The sequence below is a fragment of the Cavia porcellus genome, unplaced genomic scaffold (assembly GCF_034190915.1).
Source record: "Cavia porcellus strain 051 isolate PalLab524CR breed Dunkin Hartley unplaced genomic scaffold, mCavPor4.1 scaffold_25, whole genome shotgun sequence".
Lineage (NCBI taxonomy): Eukaryota > Metazoa > Chordata > Mammalia > Rodentia > Caviidae > Cavia > Cavia porcellus.
Window position 1 is genome coordinate 17,256,717 of NW_026947508.1, and position 19,344 is coordinate 17,276,060.

Sequence of the window (19,344 nt, forward strand, 5' to 3'; positions counted from 1 at the left end):
AATCAAAGTAAAACTTTGGTTCTATGAAAAAATCAATAAAACTGACAAACTTCCAGCAAGACAACAAAGATTAACAAAGGAAAAAAGTAGAGATATTTTTAAAAGAGAGAAAACATATAAATGACCAGAATGAGAAACGAAACAGTGTCACTTCAGGGTGTGTTCATATCAAAAGGACAATAAGGGGACTCCATGAACAACACTACAGGCATAAAGTTGGCAACAAACCAGTTCCCTGAAAAGCAAAAATTATAAGAACTCACCCATAGAAAAGGGTTTTTAAACAATAGAAATTTATTCTCTCAGTTCTTCTGGAGGCCAGAAGTCTAAAATCAGTATCACTGGCCCCAAATCAAACATGGGCAGGGCCCCACTCCCTCTAGTGGCTACGCGAAAGAATTCATGGATTGTTCTAGACCTTGGTTTATAGTTGCGACGCTCGAATCTCTGCCTCTGTGATCGCGATCCGATCGATCGCAATGCCTTATCTTTAGCATTAAATCGTCCTCCACCTCTCTCTTAAAAGGACACTTGCGATGAATTTATGCCTCATCCCAGTCACCCAATACAATCCTCTTATCTTGTGATCTTTAAGTCAATCACAGCTGCGAAGTCCTTTCCTGCCACACAACGTAACACCCACAGGTTCCAGAGATGAGGAAGGACACATCTTTTGGGGACCATTATTCAGTCTACCACAATCTGACTTGGTTGAAATTTTAATGTGCTGCTCTGCAAAAGATCCCAAAGGATGAAAAAACAAGCTATAGACCAGGCAATATTTACACACTGTGTATTCAACAAGGGACTAGTATTTAGAATATGTAAAGAACATTTAAAACTCAACGTTATTTTTTTTAAATCCCGTTATAAAATAGGCAAAAGATATAAGGAGATATTTCACTGAAGAGGATACACATACAAGTGAAAAAATACGGAAATGTTAAATGTTACTAGCTACTGGGAAAATGAAATTTAAATCCACCATTAAATATCACTACACATCTATTAAAATTATTAAAATTTAGAAAGTAGTTTGTCTATATTTGTAATCCCAGCACTCTAGGAGACTGAGGCAGAAAGATCACAGATGGGAGCCCAGGCCCTTGCAATTTAGGGATTTAATGGTACTATCTCAAAAAAAAAAAAATCGTGACAATACCAAATATTGGCAAATTATATGGAAAATATTAGATCACACATATATTGTTAACTGGAAACTACAATGTACAGCCACTCTGGTAAACACAGGGTGGCCAGTTTCTTAACAAACTAAGCATGTAACTGCCATATGACACACTGGTTGCACTCCCGGGCACTTATCCCACACAAATAAAAACTTCACCCAAGGGCCTGTAAACAAGCTTCAGCGCACTGTTACTGAAAACAGTTCCCAACTGGAAACCACACAGATGTCCTTTGAATGGTTAGACAAATCGTACTACATCTATGGCTGGTGTATCCATGGAACCCCCACTCTGCAACAAAAAAAAACAAACTCTTAATACTTGCAAGGACTTGAAATAACTCCCGCCCACAAAATTGCACAAAGGAGGAAGGAATCCTAAAAGTTTACATACTGTCTGACACTGTTTATACAATATTCTTGAAATGACAAAATCCTACAAAGGGAACAGACTGGCCATTGTCATGGGCGAAGGACAGGGTGAGGCTGGCAAGCTGGTCTGGGCAAAGAGAGATTCCTGTGCTACAGGACATGTTTTGAACTTCGACTATCTTACATCAATCTCTTGCTTGTGATAGTTTTACAAGCTTCCCATTGGACGAAACTGAGTGAAAGGCGCACTAATTAGTTCTTTTTTTTTTTTTTTTGTCTTTTCTTTTTTATCGGTACCAGGGATTGAACTCATGACTGCCTGCTTGCAAGGTAGGTGCTTATGCCGCTGAGCTAAATCCCCAGCCCCTCACTAATTAGTTCTTATCCTGGCATTAGAATCTATAATTGTCTCAAATGAAAAAGATTAATTTTTAAATATATATACAAAATATATGCTCGAGTTTTGTATTAGATTCAATAGGCATAAAGTTCATCAAAACGTTAAAACTCTGCTCTTCAAAAAACACCATTAATGTGCTCGCACCGACAGCACCTATACAAAAGACACCACTAAGATAATAAAAAAGTCAAGCCGAAGAATGGGGGGAAATATTTACAATACATATATTTGACAATGATTTCTATCCAGAGAACATAAAGAGCTTTCAGCAGGGGGTGGCAGCACACACCTGTATATAAAAACTAAAGTTTTCAGAATTTAATACATAGAATTCAGCTAAAGCCACAATGATCGAGATGTGACTTTGCAACCACCAATGTAATTAAAATTTTAAAAACTAACATCACATACAAGCCCAAAATGGGGGCAACAAGACCGCCTTACTGCTGCATGGGGGTGTAAAATGGTACAAGCACTTTGGAAAATTGCATGGCAGTCACACCTAGAGGTTTACCCAGGAGATAGGAAAGCACGCGTTCACAAAAAGCCTCGCACCACAGCGCTCGCCCACAATAGCCCCCATCTGGAAACAACCCAAATGTCCATCAGCGAGGCAAAGGCTACACAATGGTGGCATACCTAAACAATGGAATAAAGGGCAGCAAACTATTGATATGTACACACACATGAACCTCAAAAACAGCATGCTGAGCCACAGGAGAGAGAGACAAAAGACCCCGCTGTATGATTCTATTTACGTGAAATTCTAGAACAGGCGAGACTAATCTATAGTGACAAAAAGCGCATCAGCCAAGTTGCCTCGGGCTGGGTAGAGGGGATCTCCGGGGAGCGATGAGGATTTCCTGTGTCTTGATTGTGTCGATGGATATAAATATTTGTCAAAATCATCCAACTGGGGCTGGGGATGTGGCTCGGTGGTAGAGGATTTGCCTGGTGTGCGTGAGACCCCAGGTTCCAACTCCAGCACTGCAAACAAACTGTAGGTAAATTCTAACAACCATATGGCTGATTGTTAAGAGACAAAACATAGCCGGGCAGAGGCAAGGGGAAGCCTAAAATCTCACTACTTAGGACGCTGAAGCAGGAGGATCATGTGTTTGAGGCCTGCCCGGCCTAGGTAGCCAAACCTTGTCTCAAAATCTCACAAGGAAGAGAAGGGGGGGGGGCAAACTATAACCCCACGTTGTGTCTTAGGTTCTACAGACACAAAAGTAAAATTTCTAAATGCTTCCTAAAGTTTTCTGTTCGTAACTCCTCCTCCAACACGGACACGGTTTGCAGACTGGCTGTGGTCCACTTAAGTATCACTGCCTACCCTACTGTGCCAATTGCTCCGGTTCTCTCTCAGCGTCTCTGCAGCCATGGCCCCACACCTCGGCTGGAAACCTGCAGGCCGAGGGGAGCGCAGGCTGCAGCCCCCACCTGGGGTCACTGAGCCTTAAACACGGGCTTGCGCTGCAGGCGCAGCACCCGGTAAGTGTTGAGGCCAGGCACGTCGAAGCCCGGGGACAGCCCGCGAGGGTCTAGGGGGTAGAAGTTGACCAGCTGCCCGTGCTGGGCCTCCAGCGAGAGCCAGGAGTCGCCGAGCGGCAGCGCGCACGGGAACTGGCGGGCCACGTGCAGCTGGAAGACGCGGCCGCGCACGTGGCGCAGGGCGAGCGTGCGGAAGGCGGGCGGCACCAGCGCCTCCACGCGGGGCCCGAACTGGCGCAGCAGCAGCTCGCCCGCCGGCCCGGCGCGCACCTCGTAGAAGGTCCGGTTGGAGAAGGTGAAGTAGCCCGCGAAGGGGCGCGCGCTGGGCGGCGGCGCGGGGCTGCGCTCGGCCTCGCGGAGCGCGCGCTCCAGGGCGGGCACGAGCACGTCGTAGGCGTCGGCCACCAGGTCCCGCCCCGACGGCCGCGGCCCGGCCAGGAGCAGCACCAGGCCCAGGCGCAGCGGCGGCACCAGCGAGAAGGTGGCGGCGTAGCCGTCCAGGTCCCCGTCCTTGCGCACCACGCGGTAGCCCCGCTGCGCGTGGAACTCCCACGGCGTGCCCGTCTCGTTGGCGAAGTAGGCGGCCGGGCAGGCCAGCAGCGGCGCCAGCAGCGTCTTGGCCGCGTCGGGCCGCAGGAGCCGCGGGGCACCGCCGCCCAGGAGCGCCACGGCCAGCTTGGCCAGGTCGGCGGGCGTGGAGTACATCTGGCCCGAGGGCCGGTACCAGCCCAGGTCGTAGAGCGGCGCCGGCCGCCCGCTGCCGTAGAAGCCCGCGGCCAGGCGGGCGCGCACCGACGGCGTGAGGTCGAAGCCCGTGTCCGCCATCCCCAGCGGCTCCAGCACGTTCTCCGAGACCCAGCGCTGGTAGTCACCCTGGACGGTGTGGGCCGCCAGCACGTGCGCCAGCAGCGAGAAGGCCAGCGTGCTGTAATGGCACCTGGAAGGAAGGAGAGCGGGGGTTGCTGGGGGGCGGCTCCTGACCATCTCCGGGGCCCCTGCTGCATGCTCAAGCTGCTGAAATGCCACCGGAGCCTCGGAGGACTGGGTAGGGCTGGGAAGGAGCCTGCACCCCAGACGGCCAGACTAGAAGAGACTTCCGAAATTCTAGGATGTAACCTTGTGTCCTGCACTTGGAAAGACTGCGTCCAGAGGGGAGCAGACTGCTGCCCAGGATCGCACCAGATACGCACATGGAAAGGTGGTAGGACAAATGGTACTGGGCCTTTCCACTCGGGAAAGACTAAAGTCTTAGAGTGTTTGAGGGCGACGAGCGATGGTCATCATGAAACTCAAGAGAAGCAAATATAAGGAGGGGTCTCATCCTCCCTTCTTCCGTTGTGTGTCCCGAGCCTCTAAAACGGAGCCTCAGGAAGGCAAGGGATAGATGTAGTTCTGCACATCATTCGATGTGCTCTGGGCTCGAGGCCACACACCTGGACAGTGAGGTTCGCAAGGAGGTCACATGGCAAGTCAGAGCAGAGCTGGGAGCATCACCGGTCTGCATCATCTGGGCCCCTCCTCAAGGCCAGTGGGGCCTGAGACCCAACATTTGGGGAAGCAGAGGGACATTGGGAAAAGCTGCATTGCCCAGCGTAGGGGTCACCTTGGCAAGACAGTGCCAGCAGACCTCTGTCCAGCCCCAGAGCCCCACTGCTCCCAGAGCTGGGCTTCTCTGTTCTGATTACCCAGTTGTCCCCACCTGGTATCAACAATGCCCATTCATTTCTATCATAGCAGAATCTTTATTTATCCTGTGTAGTGTTTCACTCTCCCCCTCATCAGAATGCACACTCCAGGGGAAGGACTTTGGCCGGATTTGATTGCTGCTGTATGGCAAGGCTCGCACATTCTGGACAGAGTAGTCCTTAGGAAATGTGGGGTTGTTGGCTGGAAGCACACAAGATTCCAACAGAACTCGATTCTGGGCTCCCCTGCACCTGGCTGTGTCTCCCCACCTCTCCTCGTAGGCCTTAGTCTTCCCTCTTGGCTCTGAGCATCCAGGGTGAAGCACTTTCCCAGGGATTGTGTCTCCTGCAGAGGTTCCTAACAGGCATAAGACATCAGGACACAGCCCTCACCTGGTTCCTGGATCGGCCACCAGCACGTCATCCTTGAGCAGGCTCAGGGCCTCCTGGGTGCTGCCCCGCCAGAGCAGCGACGTGGAGCGCAGCCTTCTGGGCAGCCCTGGGGAACAGCAGTGGTCAGACCAGTGGGCCTGGGTTTTACTGGGGAAGTCACCAAGCCTCTCTGAGCCCTGGTTCTTCACCCATACCATGAGGGTACCAGTCCCTATGTTGTAAGGCTGATGTGAGGAGCAGACAAGATAAAATGCTTGGTGTGGTGCCTGCTGTGTATTAACTGCTCCAGAAATAATTGTTAGGCACTGGGGTGGGGGTGCTGGGGCGCCACTCAGTATTACAGCATTTGCCTAGCATTCAAGAGGTCCCAGCTTTGATCCCCAGAACCACACACACACAAAATCTGTCATCAGCTATGAAAAGTTCAATTTCCATAACTTTTTTAAGGGCAGTGATCAAATGTGTTTTGTAGAACTGGCTCCTCTTCTGCTTGGAGTTTTCTGTTGATTGGATGTGACAAGTATTGAAAGAATCACAGGATTGGGATCTGTTCCATCCCTGCATTCATTAATAAATTTTTGCCACCCATGCCAAGAACTATTTTAGGTGTTGAGGACTCAGCAGGGAACAAAACCAAGTCTCTGCTGGTGTGGTGTTGACATTCTAGTGGAGAGGACAAACATCAAGCTAACAAATAGTTGTGCTACATAGAAAAATATTTCAATGAGAGGAGTTGGGTTTTTTTTTTGTTTTGGTTTGGCTTTTGTTTTGTTTTGTTTTGTTTTTTGGTACCGGGAATCAAACTGAGGACCTTGCACTTGCCAGGCAGCCACTGAGCTATAGCCCTGGCCCTAGAGTTGTTATTTTATACAAAGTGGTCACCTTCACACCGAAGGTGACCGTTAATGGGGTAACATCTGAAGGAGATGTGAGCCATACAGCTGTAAAGAAAGGATGTGTTAGGGAGCGAGAACAGCAAATACAAAGGCCCTGAGGCAGGCATGCGTTGATGTTGACATATTTGAGGGGCAGAATGGAACAGCCAGTGTGGCTGGAGAGAGAAAAAGATAGAGGTCAGAGGTCATAGATATTGGGGTGCAGGTACAAGGTCCCTATAAGACCCCACCTGGGAAGGACTTAGCTCTCCCTTTGCACGGGATGGAGCCACTGCAGAAGTTTTGAGCAAAGAAATGACATAAACACTTCGGGAGTGGGGGGAAGCGCTGGGGTAGAGCGAGGGGCCTCAGGAAAGACAGCCTAGAATGGGGTTCTTCAGGCAGCAGCCTGCTCAGCTGGCCTCCTTGGGACAGGGGGGAGCCTGGAAGGGTGTGAAACTGACAGCTCACGGTGCCCTCCTGTGTATGAGTGAAGAAGCCACTGTGTACCCCTGGGGGGAGCCCTAGAGTCACAAGGGCCCCTACCGGCACCTGGAGGCTTACTGGGTCCTCACCTGGTTATGCTCAGTAACCCAACACGGCGTTAACCGCAGTGTTGTCTTCTCCCCCTTTGCTGAGTCAGTCACCACGAAGCAAGGTGTCCCTTCCCGCTCCTCTAAGCCAGCAACCCCCTCTGTGGTGACACGGGGGGCATAAAGGCCAACACGGGGCCCTCCTGAAGCACCCAGAGCAACCCCTCCCCTCCAGCCTGGGTCCCTCCCTAGACTTCCCGCCCAGCTGCTGCGGTCCCCTGCTTTGTGTCCGAGCGCCAGCCTGCTTTTCTACCCTCCACCCTGTCCCCCTACCCTTTTTTACCCCTCTACCCCACCCTCCACCCTGTCCCCTTCATTCAGGCTTGTCGGCACACCTTTATGATCATCATATAAACTGATTTTTATTTTATTTTATTTTGGTCCCGGGAATTGAACTCACGACCTAGCACTGGACGGGCAGGTGCTTATGCTGCTGAGCTAAATCCCCGGTCCATAAGTGGATTATTATGTAAGTTATAAGTGGTTCATTGACATGATCCAAAATTTGAAGGACACCACAAATTTTCCTCTTAGTCATCTTCCCAGTTCTCCATTTCCCCTCCCTGGAGGCAACCTGATGTCTCAGTCTCTAATTGCTTCCCTAATGTGTGGTATAGAATTGTACATTATGCATACATTATACATGTAGATAAATGCTACCTATATTCACACAAACACTTCATATGTGCCTGTGAACATTTTTGTTCCCTATTTATGTGGTAGTATTCAATGTGTGCTCTTAAGAGATTTTCTTCTACAAATACTGTATTTTATTTTATTCCATCTCAAGACACAAAGACTATTTTTACCTTTTTAGGGCTGCATAGTATTTCTAAAGTTGTGGCATAGTTTAGTTATTCCCCACTGATGGGCATGTAGGTTGTTTCTCTCTTTTGTTACTACAAGCAAGTAGCAAATTACTGTAATTTACACACACGTGTACTGGGAGTGAACCCAGGGCCTTGTGCATGCTAAGCACCTGCTGTACCACCAAGCTACCCTTCTGATTCCTGCACTTTCCATCGTGGTGACTTGCCAGCTGCCCCCACATGCAGTTCATCCCTTTACATCCCCACCAGTGATGGAGAAGAGGGTCTGTTTCCCCACACCCTCACCAGCTCAGTGCACCCACTATTTTTATCTTTGCCAAACTAGTTCTTAGGGAAGAAACATGGAGTCTCTGTGTAGTATTACTGTGCATCAGTTTTGTTATGGACGAGACTGAGCATCCTGTAATATTTTTAAATATCCTCCAGGGCCTCTGCTGTGAGCTGTCTGTTCTGTTCTCTCCTTCGCCTGTGTTTCTGCCTGGTGCCCAGGTGCCGTGAGGATGTGCACCTGACCTTTACGTGCATATTGAGGGCTGCTGCACCTGGCAGAATTGCCTCCAGATACGAGCTGGGTGGCTTGCGGTAGACCTGAGAAGCAGATCCTGGCCTGTCAACTTGATTTTCACCTGAAAACTGATTTGCCTGCTTGTGATGTGAACTCCTGGCTTCGCTTCAGCTTGCACCTCTTGAGAACTTTCTATCCCCGCCCACTACCCAAGCCCGGGGTGGGAACATGGCCAGTGCAGGACGCAGAGCTGGCTGGCTGGGACCCTGTGACCCAGTCCCCACCTGATGTAGTTTAGGTCAGGCCAGGGAGCCCGGAGACTCACCTGAGAGCTGGCTGGCCATCCTCCGGAGAGTGACAGGCGAGGGCCTGGGAGCCGGGCCCGCCTCGTCTAGCCCATCTACCAGGCCCTGGTGCTGGAAGGCCGAGGCCGTGCCCAGCGGGTTGTGGATGGTGAAGGTGCTGGCGTAGCGCTCCAGGGGGTCATCCAGGGAGGCCACGGTGCCCTCCTCCCACAGCCGGTACAACATGAGGACCGGGAAGATCTTAGAGAGGCTGGCGATCCTGCGCCATGAGGGGGCACAGTGCAGAGGGCGACCTGTTGGTCTACAGCCAGGCCCTGCCCGGGACCCCCAGCTCCCACACCCCAGTGCGCTAGCAGACTGAATCCGCCCTAGTCAGCATCTCAGATGGAAGTGTCCCGGGAGGTCAGCAGCTGCCTTTGGACAGAGGATGCTTGAGGACCTACCGGAAGCAGAGGGCCAGCGGGACGGATGGGCCCTCCTGAGCACCCTACCTATGCCAAGGCCAGCCTAGGTTGATCTTTCCGGCCTCTCGCTGACCGTGTGACTTTCCTGAGGCAGCTCCCCTGTCTGCTGCACAGGGCAGGAAAGGAGCTAAAAGAGCACAGTGCTTGCTGGGCTGCGCCCCGGCCTGGCATGGAGCGGGGCAGTGTGAATGTTAGCTCCCCTGGACCCCGTCATCCCCACCGCATCCCTGAGAATGACTTCGCAGTGTGAGCTTTGGGGGGGCACTCTGGGGGTGCAGCTCAGTGTCCCAAGCTGCTTCCATCTGAGACACTGCTGTCAACTCACGGGGACCTGGGGCGAGGGCCCAGGAGCTGGGTACGGGTTTTGGTGGCATGTGAAGAGGTGGGTGGCACAGGGCTCCCTTTGCAGTTTGGCAGGTTTGGGACTAAGGTTTCCAGGAGAGGACCCCGCTGACCCCTGTTGTGTGACCCCGGGCACTCACTGGTCCCCTCTGGACCTCAGCCTCTTCCGTGGACCTGCCAGGACCTAGTCATGGGTGCGGGCAGCCTGGGTGCCTCAACCATGACTCCCTTAGGTCTCTCCGCCTCCTGGGTCCCTTGCCCTCCCACCCTACACCGTCTGCAGGACCCTGGAGATCACCCAGCTGACCGGTACATGGTGTACTCATTGGGGGCCCCAGAATTGGGGTCTGAGCCATTCTTCTTCCCAAAGTTCCCGGTCCAGAGCACGGTGTCATTGTGGATGACAACTGCAGACATGGCAGCCAGGCCTGGGGCAGACATGGCCTGGCGCAGGATCCCATGAACCTGGGAGGAGAGGGCCAGAAGGCTCAGAGTATGGGTACAGGGCCACTCTCTCTCCAGCTGGTCCCAGCCATGCCCCATGGGGGACCCAGCTTGGCTTGGAAAAGCTCCCCCCGCAGGCTGTGTTATACATAGGGGCTCCCCCAAAAGATTTTTGCTCGAGGAAACATTTTCTTAGCAAAGTAAAAAAAAAAAAAAAAAAAGAGGGGGAGTTAAGGATGTAGTTCAGTGGTAGAGTCTTGTCCAGCACCTATGAGGCTGTGGCTCCCATCCTCAATTAAAAAAAAGTGGGGGGGGGCAGGTTTAAAACCACTGATTTAATCGAACCCTTGTCTGCCCTAGAACAACCTCCCTGAGACTTAATCAAGCACCTGTGTTGAAGAATCCACTGTCTATAGGCCCCTCGTGGAACATTCCTTAAAAATACCTTGTTATTTTCAGTGAGGAATTATAAGGATGATGATAATAGCTAATTTGGGGGGATATTTAGAATTTGCCAGGCATGGCACAAAGTGATTTTCATTCACTGTTTTACTTAATCCTCATAGGAAGTCAGTGCTAATCTCTCACCATTTAACGAATGAGAAAGCAGAGTCTCTGCGACATGAAACGCCTTGCCCGCATGCTAATAGCTGCTGGAATCAAGAGCAGGCCCCTTCCTAAGGACAGCTGGACACCCCGTCCAGGGCTGGTGCTCACCACGTGCTCAGCAGAAGACAGCTATGGTGATTTCTGTCACTCTGTGTTTCAGTAACTATGGCCCCCTGTGCCGCATAGCACCCTCTGCTCCCCCTCCACCCTGGAGCTCCACGAATCTCCCCACTGGCCCATGCTCACCTCACTCTCATGGACTGGTCTTCACCCCCTTTTCTTCAGCAGCTATTTGATGCCAGTTTCAAGCCTCCCCACCAGGCTACTGTTCATGTACTTCTGAGCATGTTTCCTTTGTCTCTGTGACTCCTAAAGTAAGGGACCTAAGTGTGTGGGGCCTGATGGCCCAGAGCAGGTGCACCTGTGGCAGTAAGCATTATGCTGTAGTATGCATGTGCATGCCTGTATTTCATCATATTGTGTGTACCATGTACTTAGTCTGCTGTCTCAGGGCCTTTGCACATGCTGCTCCCACTGTCTGGAACACAACCCTACATCCCCAAGCTCCCTGAACCCACACATGTATCATCTGGGTATCTATTTATTCACATCTCACCATAGATACCGTTACCTCCAGACCCAAAGGCCAGTTCTTTAGTGCCTCCACAGTCCTCTCACCTTCCCTTATCCCTAGGTTAGAAACATTTGTTGTCTTGACAGTTCCCTTAGTTCCCAGGCTAGGTTTCTAAAAGGCCAGTATCTTCTTCCTGATGTCTCTGGTGCTGAGCACAGAGTAGGCTGAATGGATGTCACTGCTGGTAAACAGTGCTCCCCTCCACCACCCAGCCTTCCCATACACACCCATCCCCTCCCGGGTCATCGCTGACCTTTTCCAGGGCCTCCTTCAACACAGGGAGTGGGTGAGCCAGAGGCACAGGTTCAGGGTGCTGGGGACACATCCTCACAGGCGCAGAGGTCACCTCTGGTCCCAAGGAACCTGGAGAGAGCATGGCGGGATCAGGATAGGAGCCGAGGGGTCATCCTGGAGGAGGAGGAGGCCAGAGTCATGCCTCAGAGACGGTCTTCCCAGCCAGCAAGAGGGTACGGAACCGGCCACAGCACCAAGGTGCCAGGCAGAGAAGGCCCAGGCCACAGTGCCACTGCCGCCTGGCCTTGGTGACTCCCATGAGACACAGGTCCTGCTGCTGGGGGCCACGCCCTGTGCTCCACCAGCTCGCTCCCTCTGTGTGGTCCGTGGCCCCAGCTCCAGCTCTTTAGGGCAGGCTCAGGGTATCTGTCCATCGGCCTCTCCTTCCTCATGCTGATTTTGTCTGTTGGGGTGGACTAGGAGCCCCATTGGCTTCAGGCCTTGAACACCCAGGACAACTCTGTCACCAGAGATGGGCATCAGGCATCTGGGCCTTACGTGTGTTCTGGCTTTGTCCAGGGTGTGGGTGCCCTGGAACCACTGGGAGCAGCTGCAGCTGGGGAGGGGACAGGGCAGGATTCAGGCCTGCTATCTCCCTGCAGCCCCCAGGCCCTGCCTTCTCCTGAGGCTGATGCGAGAGGGTCAGGGGTCTGGGAACACAGGCTGGCACGCGGTTCGCTTTGGGAATGGCGTGAGGCTGGACAGTGCGACTTACAGCACAAGGCCTTAAGGGACTTGCTTCGTAGGGACACTGCCACCTTGTGGACAGGCCTGGGATGAGGGCTTTGCCAGAAGGAGACACTAGGAGCGAGGACCCTGTCCAGGCTGACCTGCCCGATGCCCTGGACAGAGCCCAGGTTAGATGCCCAGCAGAACTGCCAGCCAGCCCAGGGTCATGAGAAATAACCAGCCAGTCGGTTTAGGATGGCTTGTCACTTAGCAATAGATAAAACGGGAAAACTGCCTGAGGACGTTTCTCTCAACGAGTGAATGGCATAGGTTTGGGACTTGCCTCTGTGAGTTGGGGAGAAGGTAGGACTGTACAGGTGTGCAGGAAGCTACCCTGGACCCTTCAGACACAAGCTTGATTTGGCGATGGGGGAGACAGCGCGCTGGGCGACGCCCACAGGAGGGCAGGACCTGGGTCTGTGCCCTCTGCGGATCATAAACTGTTTATTTCTTTGTGACAAATTATGTACAAAGTTGGAGAAAAGGCATGAGAATATTTTGTTTTTGTTTTTGAACACTGAGAATTGAATCCAGAACCTTCTTACTGAACTGCATTCCCAGGCCGTTTGTTTGTTTGTTTGTTTGTTTGAGAAAAAGTCTCACCAACTGGCTAAATTGCCCAGACGAGGCTCAAACAGAGACTGCAATTACAGGCATGCACCACTATGGCTGGATCGTCTTAGAAACTTTTGCAGCAGTGTGACAGCGTAATTTTACATTGGTGGAATCCAATAACAACATTTGGGCTTCTGTATATTTATGTCTTTTTAAAAATTTCCCTAGTAATTCATTTTTATGTGTTGTGGGGGTTTTGTTTTTATTTTTATTTTTCAGACAAGGTGTCACTATGAGCTCACTATGCAGTCCAGGCTGGCCTTGCACTTGAATGTAGCCCAGTTTTGTGATCCTCCAGCCTCAGCCTCCCGAGGGAAGGGGTTACATACGTGCACCACCACGCTCTGCCACTCTTAGGTGTTTGTAGTAGCACCAGTCCCCTCTGGCTTGACAGTTTGACAGTTTGAGGAGCACATTCGTGCGGCACAGACCCTGCCTACTTGAGATCTTTTTACTTGAGAAATTAGGGAGCCCCTCAAAAAAGGAATTTATCCTGGAAAAGAGATGGATGAGAAAGGGACAAAAAAATAAAAAGAATCATGTCCATAAAAATTTCTATGGAATTTTGAGAGCCCAGAGCACTCACTGAGCTTTGGGACTTCGTTAACACAGGTGGCCCAGGAATGGAGAGAGGCACTGTCCCCCACTGCAACAGAGACCTGGGTTCTGGGCCACCCAGGACCCCAGCAGGTTGGAGGGTCCCAGGCTGCCATAGTAACAGAGGGCTTTCTCGCTGGCCTAGAGCTGCTTAGGAAGGAGAATCTCTAAAAAGTGGAAGTCACCGTGCAGAGATCCCCTGGGGTTCTTAGCCTGTGAGAGTCTTTGGAGCATGCTGGTCAAAAGTAGAAGAGGGAGGTAACAGTTTGCACTGTTGGAGGACCCTGAGTTTTGCTCCCCCCAGACTGGGCAGCTTGAGGAACCCCAGTGTATTAGGGTTTGCATTGTACACGTGGCAGCAGTGAGCCCGGGAGGACCTGCCGGGTGGCCCAGTACTCACCGGTCTGCAGCTTGGGGAGGTGGTACTGCCACAGGAAGCAGCCAGTCATGACCACCGACAGCAGGAAGAGGAGGCCACTGGAGGCCGGGAAGAGCCACCTCTTGATCGCTTTCGGCAGGCGGGGCTGCCGGCCAGCCTGGAACATCAAGGACACCGCGTGGTCCACTGGGGCTCCGCACAGAGAGAGCAAGGGATCTCCTCTGTCACTTCCTACGTCTCGCTCTCATAACCAGAGAGGCCAGAGTTTTGGATACATGTCACACCGATAAGCATGCACCACCCCCTTTGGTGGCTCTGCCTGGCACGTGCACCCATTCCGAGCTCAGCCTGCCACACCCCCGCCTCTCCCTGAGCTTAGCAGAATGTGTAGCCTAAGACTGGCTGTAATGCCACCTCCTCCAGGAAGCCCTCCCCAGCTCTGCTCACCCATGTCCCCTGCTAAGGCGCTTGGAACAAGCCTGCAAGGGAGTGCAAGTCCCTCTGCTGCTCGTGGCCACTGCCCCCACACCCTAAATGGGGCCACCTGTCCTGCCCTCTCCCCCGAGGCTCTGGCTTTGGCTTTGTCCTGGGTGAACAGTGCACTCATGTGGAGGGCACACTCACTCCTCCAATTCTGTGAGCTTCCGTGTAGGAAGGAAGCACCCTGCAGGCCTGCAGAAAGCTCCCAGGATGGGGCTGGCGCTGCCTGAGGGTGGCTGGTCCCACCACCCAATCCCCTCGCTGCTCTGCTCTGAGAAAACCTCTGTAAGGAGAGGGGGGCTGTTTGGCGGTGTTGGGGAGGCTGGGCTGAGTGAGGTCTGGGGAGCAGGTTGGGGGCAGGCAGCTGGGGTCAGAGATGAGAGCCCATCCTGAAGCCCACAGAGGGAGGAAGACAGGTGAGGAGGGGCCGAGGTGTTGAGATGAAGGGCCTGTGGCCTCCCAGCCCCCCAAAAGAGCTGTGGGCTCCTCCTGCACAGCCAACTTAGAGCCAGGAAACACAGGTCCCCTCCAGCCGAGAGGCGTGTGCCCGCCCTGATGAGGAAGGTGCTGCCCATCCCTTAGCGTTGTGGATGAGGCTCAGAGGAGTTAAGTGACTTGCCCAAGATCACACAGCTACTTGCAGAACTGAGATTTGAATCCATAGCCCGTTCTCCAAGCTCCTCAGGCAAAGCTTTGGCAGAGCTGTAAGGCTCACTGATTGAACCTTCTCATCTCCAGGTGGACACAGAGCGGTTAAGTGATTAGCTCAAGGTCACAGTGCAAGGTGGCAGTGAATCCATTCTGTCCCCCTCTTAACCCCTGGGCCTCACAGTGTGACCTCTTCTGAACCCCTCGCTGCCCCTGTCCTTTCCCAAGCACCCGTTAGGCACCAGGCACCTTTCCAGCCAGGGAACCAGCCTCTCAAATGTCAGCCGCATGGAAGCTGGAGTGCTGTGGCAGGCCTGCTCCCTGGCTGGCCCAGCAGGGCAGGGGCGAGTTCCTCCCCGTCCTCCAGTGTTTCTCTAATACTTGGCCCAGTGGTTTTTGCACAGCAGGCATCTGACAATCTCTAACACCCACGAAGCGTCTACCAAAGGAGAGACACTTTTCCATGCTGTTATTTTCCTGGTTCTCAGGAAATGCTTTTGAACTTCACATCATCGTTCTGCAAACTGAGAGACTTAGGTTCAAATCAATTGTTGAAGAAGTGAATCGGGCTGTTGGGCAAGAGTTCACTTTTGCATCTTGAGCTCCCACTGCTTTTCAGCTGTGTCTTCCAGCTCTAGAACTTGGGTTCACACTGAAGCTATTCTTTATTCGTACTTTCCGAGAACCGGAATCAACCCAGATGTCCTGCAGCTGGTAAATGAGTAAGCAAAGCGTGGTACACTCACGGGATGGGATACTGTGCCGCAGTTAAAGGCATGGATACTGACACGTGGAGTAACGTAGCTGAGTCTCTAATGCATGGTGCTGAGTGAAATAAGCCGACTCAAAGGGCTCCAGGCTCCATCAAGCCATGCAACATTCTGGAAAAGGCCAAACTAGAGGGACAGAAGACAACTCAGTGGTTGCCTGGGCACTGAGGGAGGAGGTTATAAAAGAGCAGAAGGAGCTGGCATAGTGGTGCCCATCTGTAATCCTTGCAGGAGGTAGGAGGATCAAAATGTGTACCCAGCCTGAGCAATCAGCAACTTACCAAAGCCTGCCTCGAAATACAAAATAAAAAGGTTGCAAATGTAGCTCAGTGTAAAGCTTATTCCATTCCCTGTCCTGGAGGAGGCGTGGAAGACAAACAAAAAACCAGAAGGAGCAGAAGGGAGCCTGGGAGGTGACGGCTGGTCTCTGTCCTGACTGTGGGGGTCTCGGGACTGTCTGCATTGGCAACACTCACAGGACTTGTGGCTCCTGCTGTTTGTAAACGATCCCTCAGTTGCACCTGCGTGTGACACAGGACATAAGGTGGCCCCAGCGCCGTCAGTTATGTATGGAGCGCACCCCTTTCAATCAGGAGCAGAGACCATGCGGCAGCACCAGTGAGGGCCCGGGAAGCACACAGCTCAGCTCCCTTGACTGCAGCACCCTCGCTGTGACCGGGCAGCCTCGCCCAATACAGCGGAAGCAGGAAACTCAGGGACATTCGCTGAGGCCGTGAGCAGCAAAGGCGGAGCTGAGACCCAAGCTGTTCTGGGCACCAGGCACCTACCGCCACACGCCACCGGCACTCTGCACCTCTGGCCCATGGTTCTCCGCTGGGCACAGCCTCAGCGCCTGCCTGTCTCCTAACCCAGGATTTAGTCCAGAGGCTAGCAGGGGCGCCTGTAGTTAGCCTCTAAGCTGACTGGAGCTCCTCTCCTCCTCCCAGCTGGAAAATGCAGGCTCCTTCAAAGCTCACCCTGCCACAGCTCCCCGCTCCTCTCCTGTGATCTGCAGCACCCCCCATCACCCTCGAGTCCTTTGCCTTAACCCACTGGGGACGGCAACTCTTTTTTTTTCAGTCATTTGTGCATTCATTCATTCATTCATTCACTCAGAAAATGGTCCCTAAGCGCCTGCTCTGTGCTGGGCCACCCCTGCCCCCAGGGAGCCAGCCGCCCCCTGGAGGGGGACCAGAGCCAGGGCCAAGCAGAGGAAGACTTGGTTCCGGCCCTGCCCTTCCTAACTTTGCCCTCGATAGCTTGAGGTTTCAACTGCGTAACAGAAGCAATGATGATGCCACATCTGCTAGACTTTAGGTGATGGCAAATGAGGTAGCGCCACAAAGCCGCTAGCCCTGGCTGACTGCTGCTAGAATTGTAATAATTTCTCAGAGAGTCAGACAGACGCAGGCACAAACAGAACAATGCAGAGGCCTCAGGGCTCCGGGAGCAGGGCCCCTGATCCAGGAGTCACTGCGCTGGAGGTCGGGAGGTGTTGGGCGCTCCAGGCAGAGGCTGGAGGTTTGGCAAGGCAGATGTGTGACTTCTGCTTTGCAATCAGAGAGCTTACACCAGCCTGACCCTGGCCCAGGAGCAAGTTCTGCGGGGTGGGAGGGTGACCTAGGGCAGTGCTGGTACGGTTCCCTATAATACTATGCCTCACCTGGGTCTTCATTTTCTCCAAAGCATGGAAGATTCCAGCTCCTTGAAGATTCAGGTCTACACTCAAGAAGTTCTCATAGGCAAGAAGTTGAGTCAGAGAAGTGCAGACAAAAAGCCTGGGAAAGAAAAGAGGGGACAGAGAGCTCCGAGAAAACCCAGAGAGGGAGCCAGGCATGGTAGTGCATGCAGGTAATCCCAGCCCTCTGGAAGGCTGAAGCAGGAGGATTCCAAGTCCAAATCCAGCCTGTGCAACTTGGCAACTTAGCCACAGACCCTATCTAAAATCCCTGGAGATGTGGCCCAGTGCAAAGGCCATGGTTCAGACTCCAGTAACACACACACACACACACACACACACACACACACACACACGCATGCACAGGCCAGAATATAAATGGCACAGTCTCTCAGTTCACATAACCCCACCCCATGGCAAAGGAAGCGGCAGCTTGGAAGCCCCATCCACCTGCCACCCAGCTCTGCTTGCCGGGCTGTCCTGATTTCAGGGCTACAAGTCTTACACTTCCAGGAATCCCTCAGGCCCAGGTAAACCAGGACAATGGCTTCTCTACCTGCCACAGCTCCTAATTCTAGCCGCTCTGCCCGTCCAGCCTGCTCAGAAACAACCCTGCCAGTCCTGGAGCTCTGGGCCACGACCTACCCTCTTCCACAGGGCTCCAGGAGAACGAGTGACTCAGGCCGCCACGGCTGACCAGGGCCTCCGCAGCCCCGTGCTCTGCAGCACTGACAAGGCTTCCCGGACTCTGAGGCGCAGGCTTTGCCTAAGCCGGCAGATGTGGTGCCTAATTTCCCAACCGCTAATCCCACTGCATCTCCTGTGCCCAGGGGATTAGTTCCAGGGTCCCTGGCAGCAGGGCAACGAGGGCAGGTCTGTCAGGGCACACTGGGCACACTGCACAACCCCAGCTGCTCCAGGCCAGGTGACACAGGAATGCTCTCTCCAGAAGGAGGCTCTGCCAAGCCCAGTGTGGAGGAGAGGGGACAGACAGTGGCCATCAAGGCCTGAACTAAAGGCCCTCCTGGACCCCATCCCAACCCTATCCCATCCTCAGGGAGCCTTGGGGATCCCAGGCTCCGGGGAACACAGTCTGACCTAGTTGTTAAATATTCAGATGACTCGGTTTCAGATCCCAGTTCTGTCACTGCCTGGGACCCCGGGTGGGTCATGATCTCTGCTTGTCCATCTGTAAAATGGGGATGGTGACAATATATGGATGGGCCTGAGGATTAAACTGCAGGGTGCTTGTAAAGCAGGCAGCCCAGAGCCTGGCCCCTGGTAAAGGGCTCCACAAAGGTGGGCTTTGTGTTTCGACTCACATTTTACGCCAGATTTGCGCCTGGCCCTGGGGCAGATGTTAGGTCTTTCTCTGGAATTGCATCGCTATTGATTTCAGTTAACACATACAATAAAATATATTTGCCATCTCAGCACCAGATATGACAGCACCCTGGAATTACCTAGGAGTGTCCCTTCTCCTCTTTCTCTCCTTTTTCCTCCTCCTCCTCCTTCTTTCACTGGTACTAGGATTGAACCCAGGGCCTTCACACTGAGCTACATCCCTTATTCTTAAGGGATTCTTAAGAGCTACATTCTTATTACTTTTATTTTGACCCAAGGTTGCACAGTCGCTAAAGTGCCCAGACCGAGCTTGAAGTTGCAATCCTCCCTCCTCCGTCTCCCAGAAAGCTGACATTACAGTGTGCACCCAGGACCTTTTTACAACCTCTCATACCTGGGTGCCCAGAGATGTGCAGGGCGGTAGCCTGGGCGTGACAGGTGTAGGAGACCCTTCGTGATTCTACTGCGTGCACAAAGTTGAGAACCACTGCCCCCGACCAGCACGCCTCCAACTTGTGCCGAGGCACGCCTGGGGGTTGCATTAAACTGCTCATCCCAAGCCAATGAGTCAAGGGAAGACTTCAGAATCTACGTTTCTGACGAGCTCCCAGGGTACCCCTATGTTGGTCTGTGAACCACACTTTGAGGCGCGCGGATTCTCTGCAGCTGGTAGATGGCA

At 52.9% G+C, this 19,344-nt stretch overlaps 1 protein-coding gene across 2 annotated transcripts; it reads right to left on the reverse strand.

Moving 5' to 3' along the window:
• Positions 1 to 2,166: 2,166 nt before the first annotated feature.
• Lactbl1 (lactamase beta like 1) lies at positions 2,167 to 18,228 on the reverse strand. Of its 2 annotated transcripts, XM_063235727.1 has the most exons (8): positions 17,967 to 18,228; positions 17,307 to 17,421; positions 13,767 to 13,902; positions 11,385 to 11,494; positions 9,752 to 9,909; positions 8,659 to 8,897; positions 5,531 to 5,636; positions 2,167 to 4,389 (listed from the first exon to the last, which is right to left on the reverse strand). In XM_063235727.1, exons 2-8 carry the CDS (start codon positions 17,316 to 17,318, stop codon positions 3,408 to 3,410), a joined length of 1,743 nt encoding a protein of 580 aa, XP_063091797.1. In that variant the 5' UTR covers positions 17,319 to 17,421; positions 17,967 to 18,228; the 3' UTR covers positions 2,167 to 3,407. The 2 variants fall into 2 exon arrangements, with proteins under 2 accessions (XP_063091797.1, XP_063091798.1); XM_063235728.1 differs by lacking the exons at positions 11,385 to 11,494; positions 13,767 to 13,902; positions 17,307 to 17,421; positions 17,967 to 18,228 and adding an exon at positions 10,744 to 11,356.
• Positions 18,229 to 19,344: the final 1,116 nt, after the last annotated feature.

Coding starts and splice junctions, on each gene's coding strand:
- Lactbl1 (XM_063235727.1), bottom strand. Junction 9,910..11,384: donor TGAAGGAGGCCCTGGAAAAG/GTCAGCGATGAC, acceptor CTCTCCTCCCAG/GTTCATGGGATCCTGCGCCA. Junction 5,637..8,658: donor GATGGCCAGCCAGCTCTCAG/GTGAGTCTCCGG, acceptor GCTGTTCCCCAG/GGCTGCCCAGAAGGCTGCGC.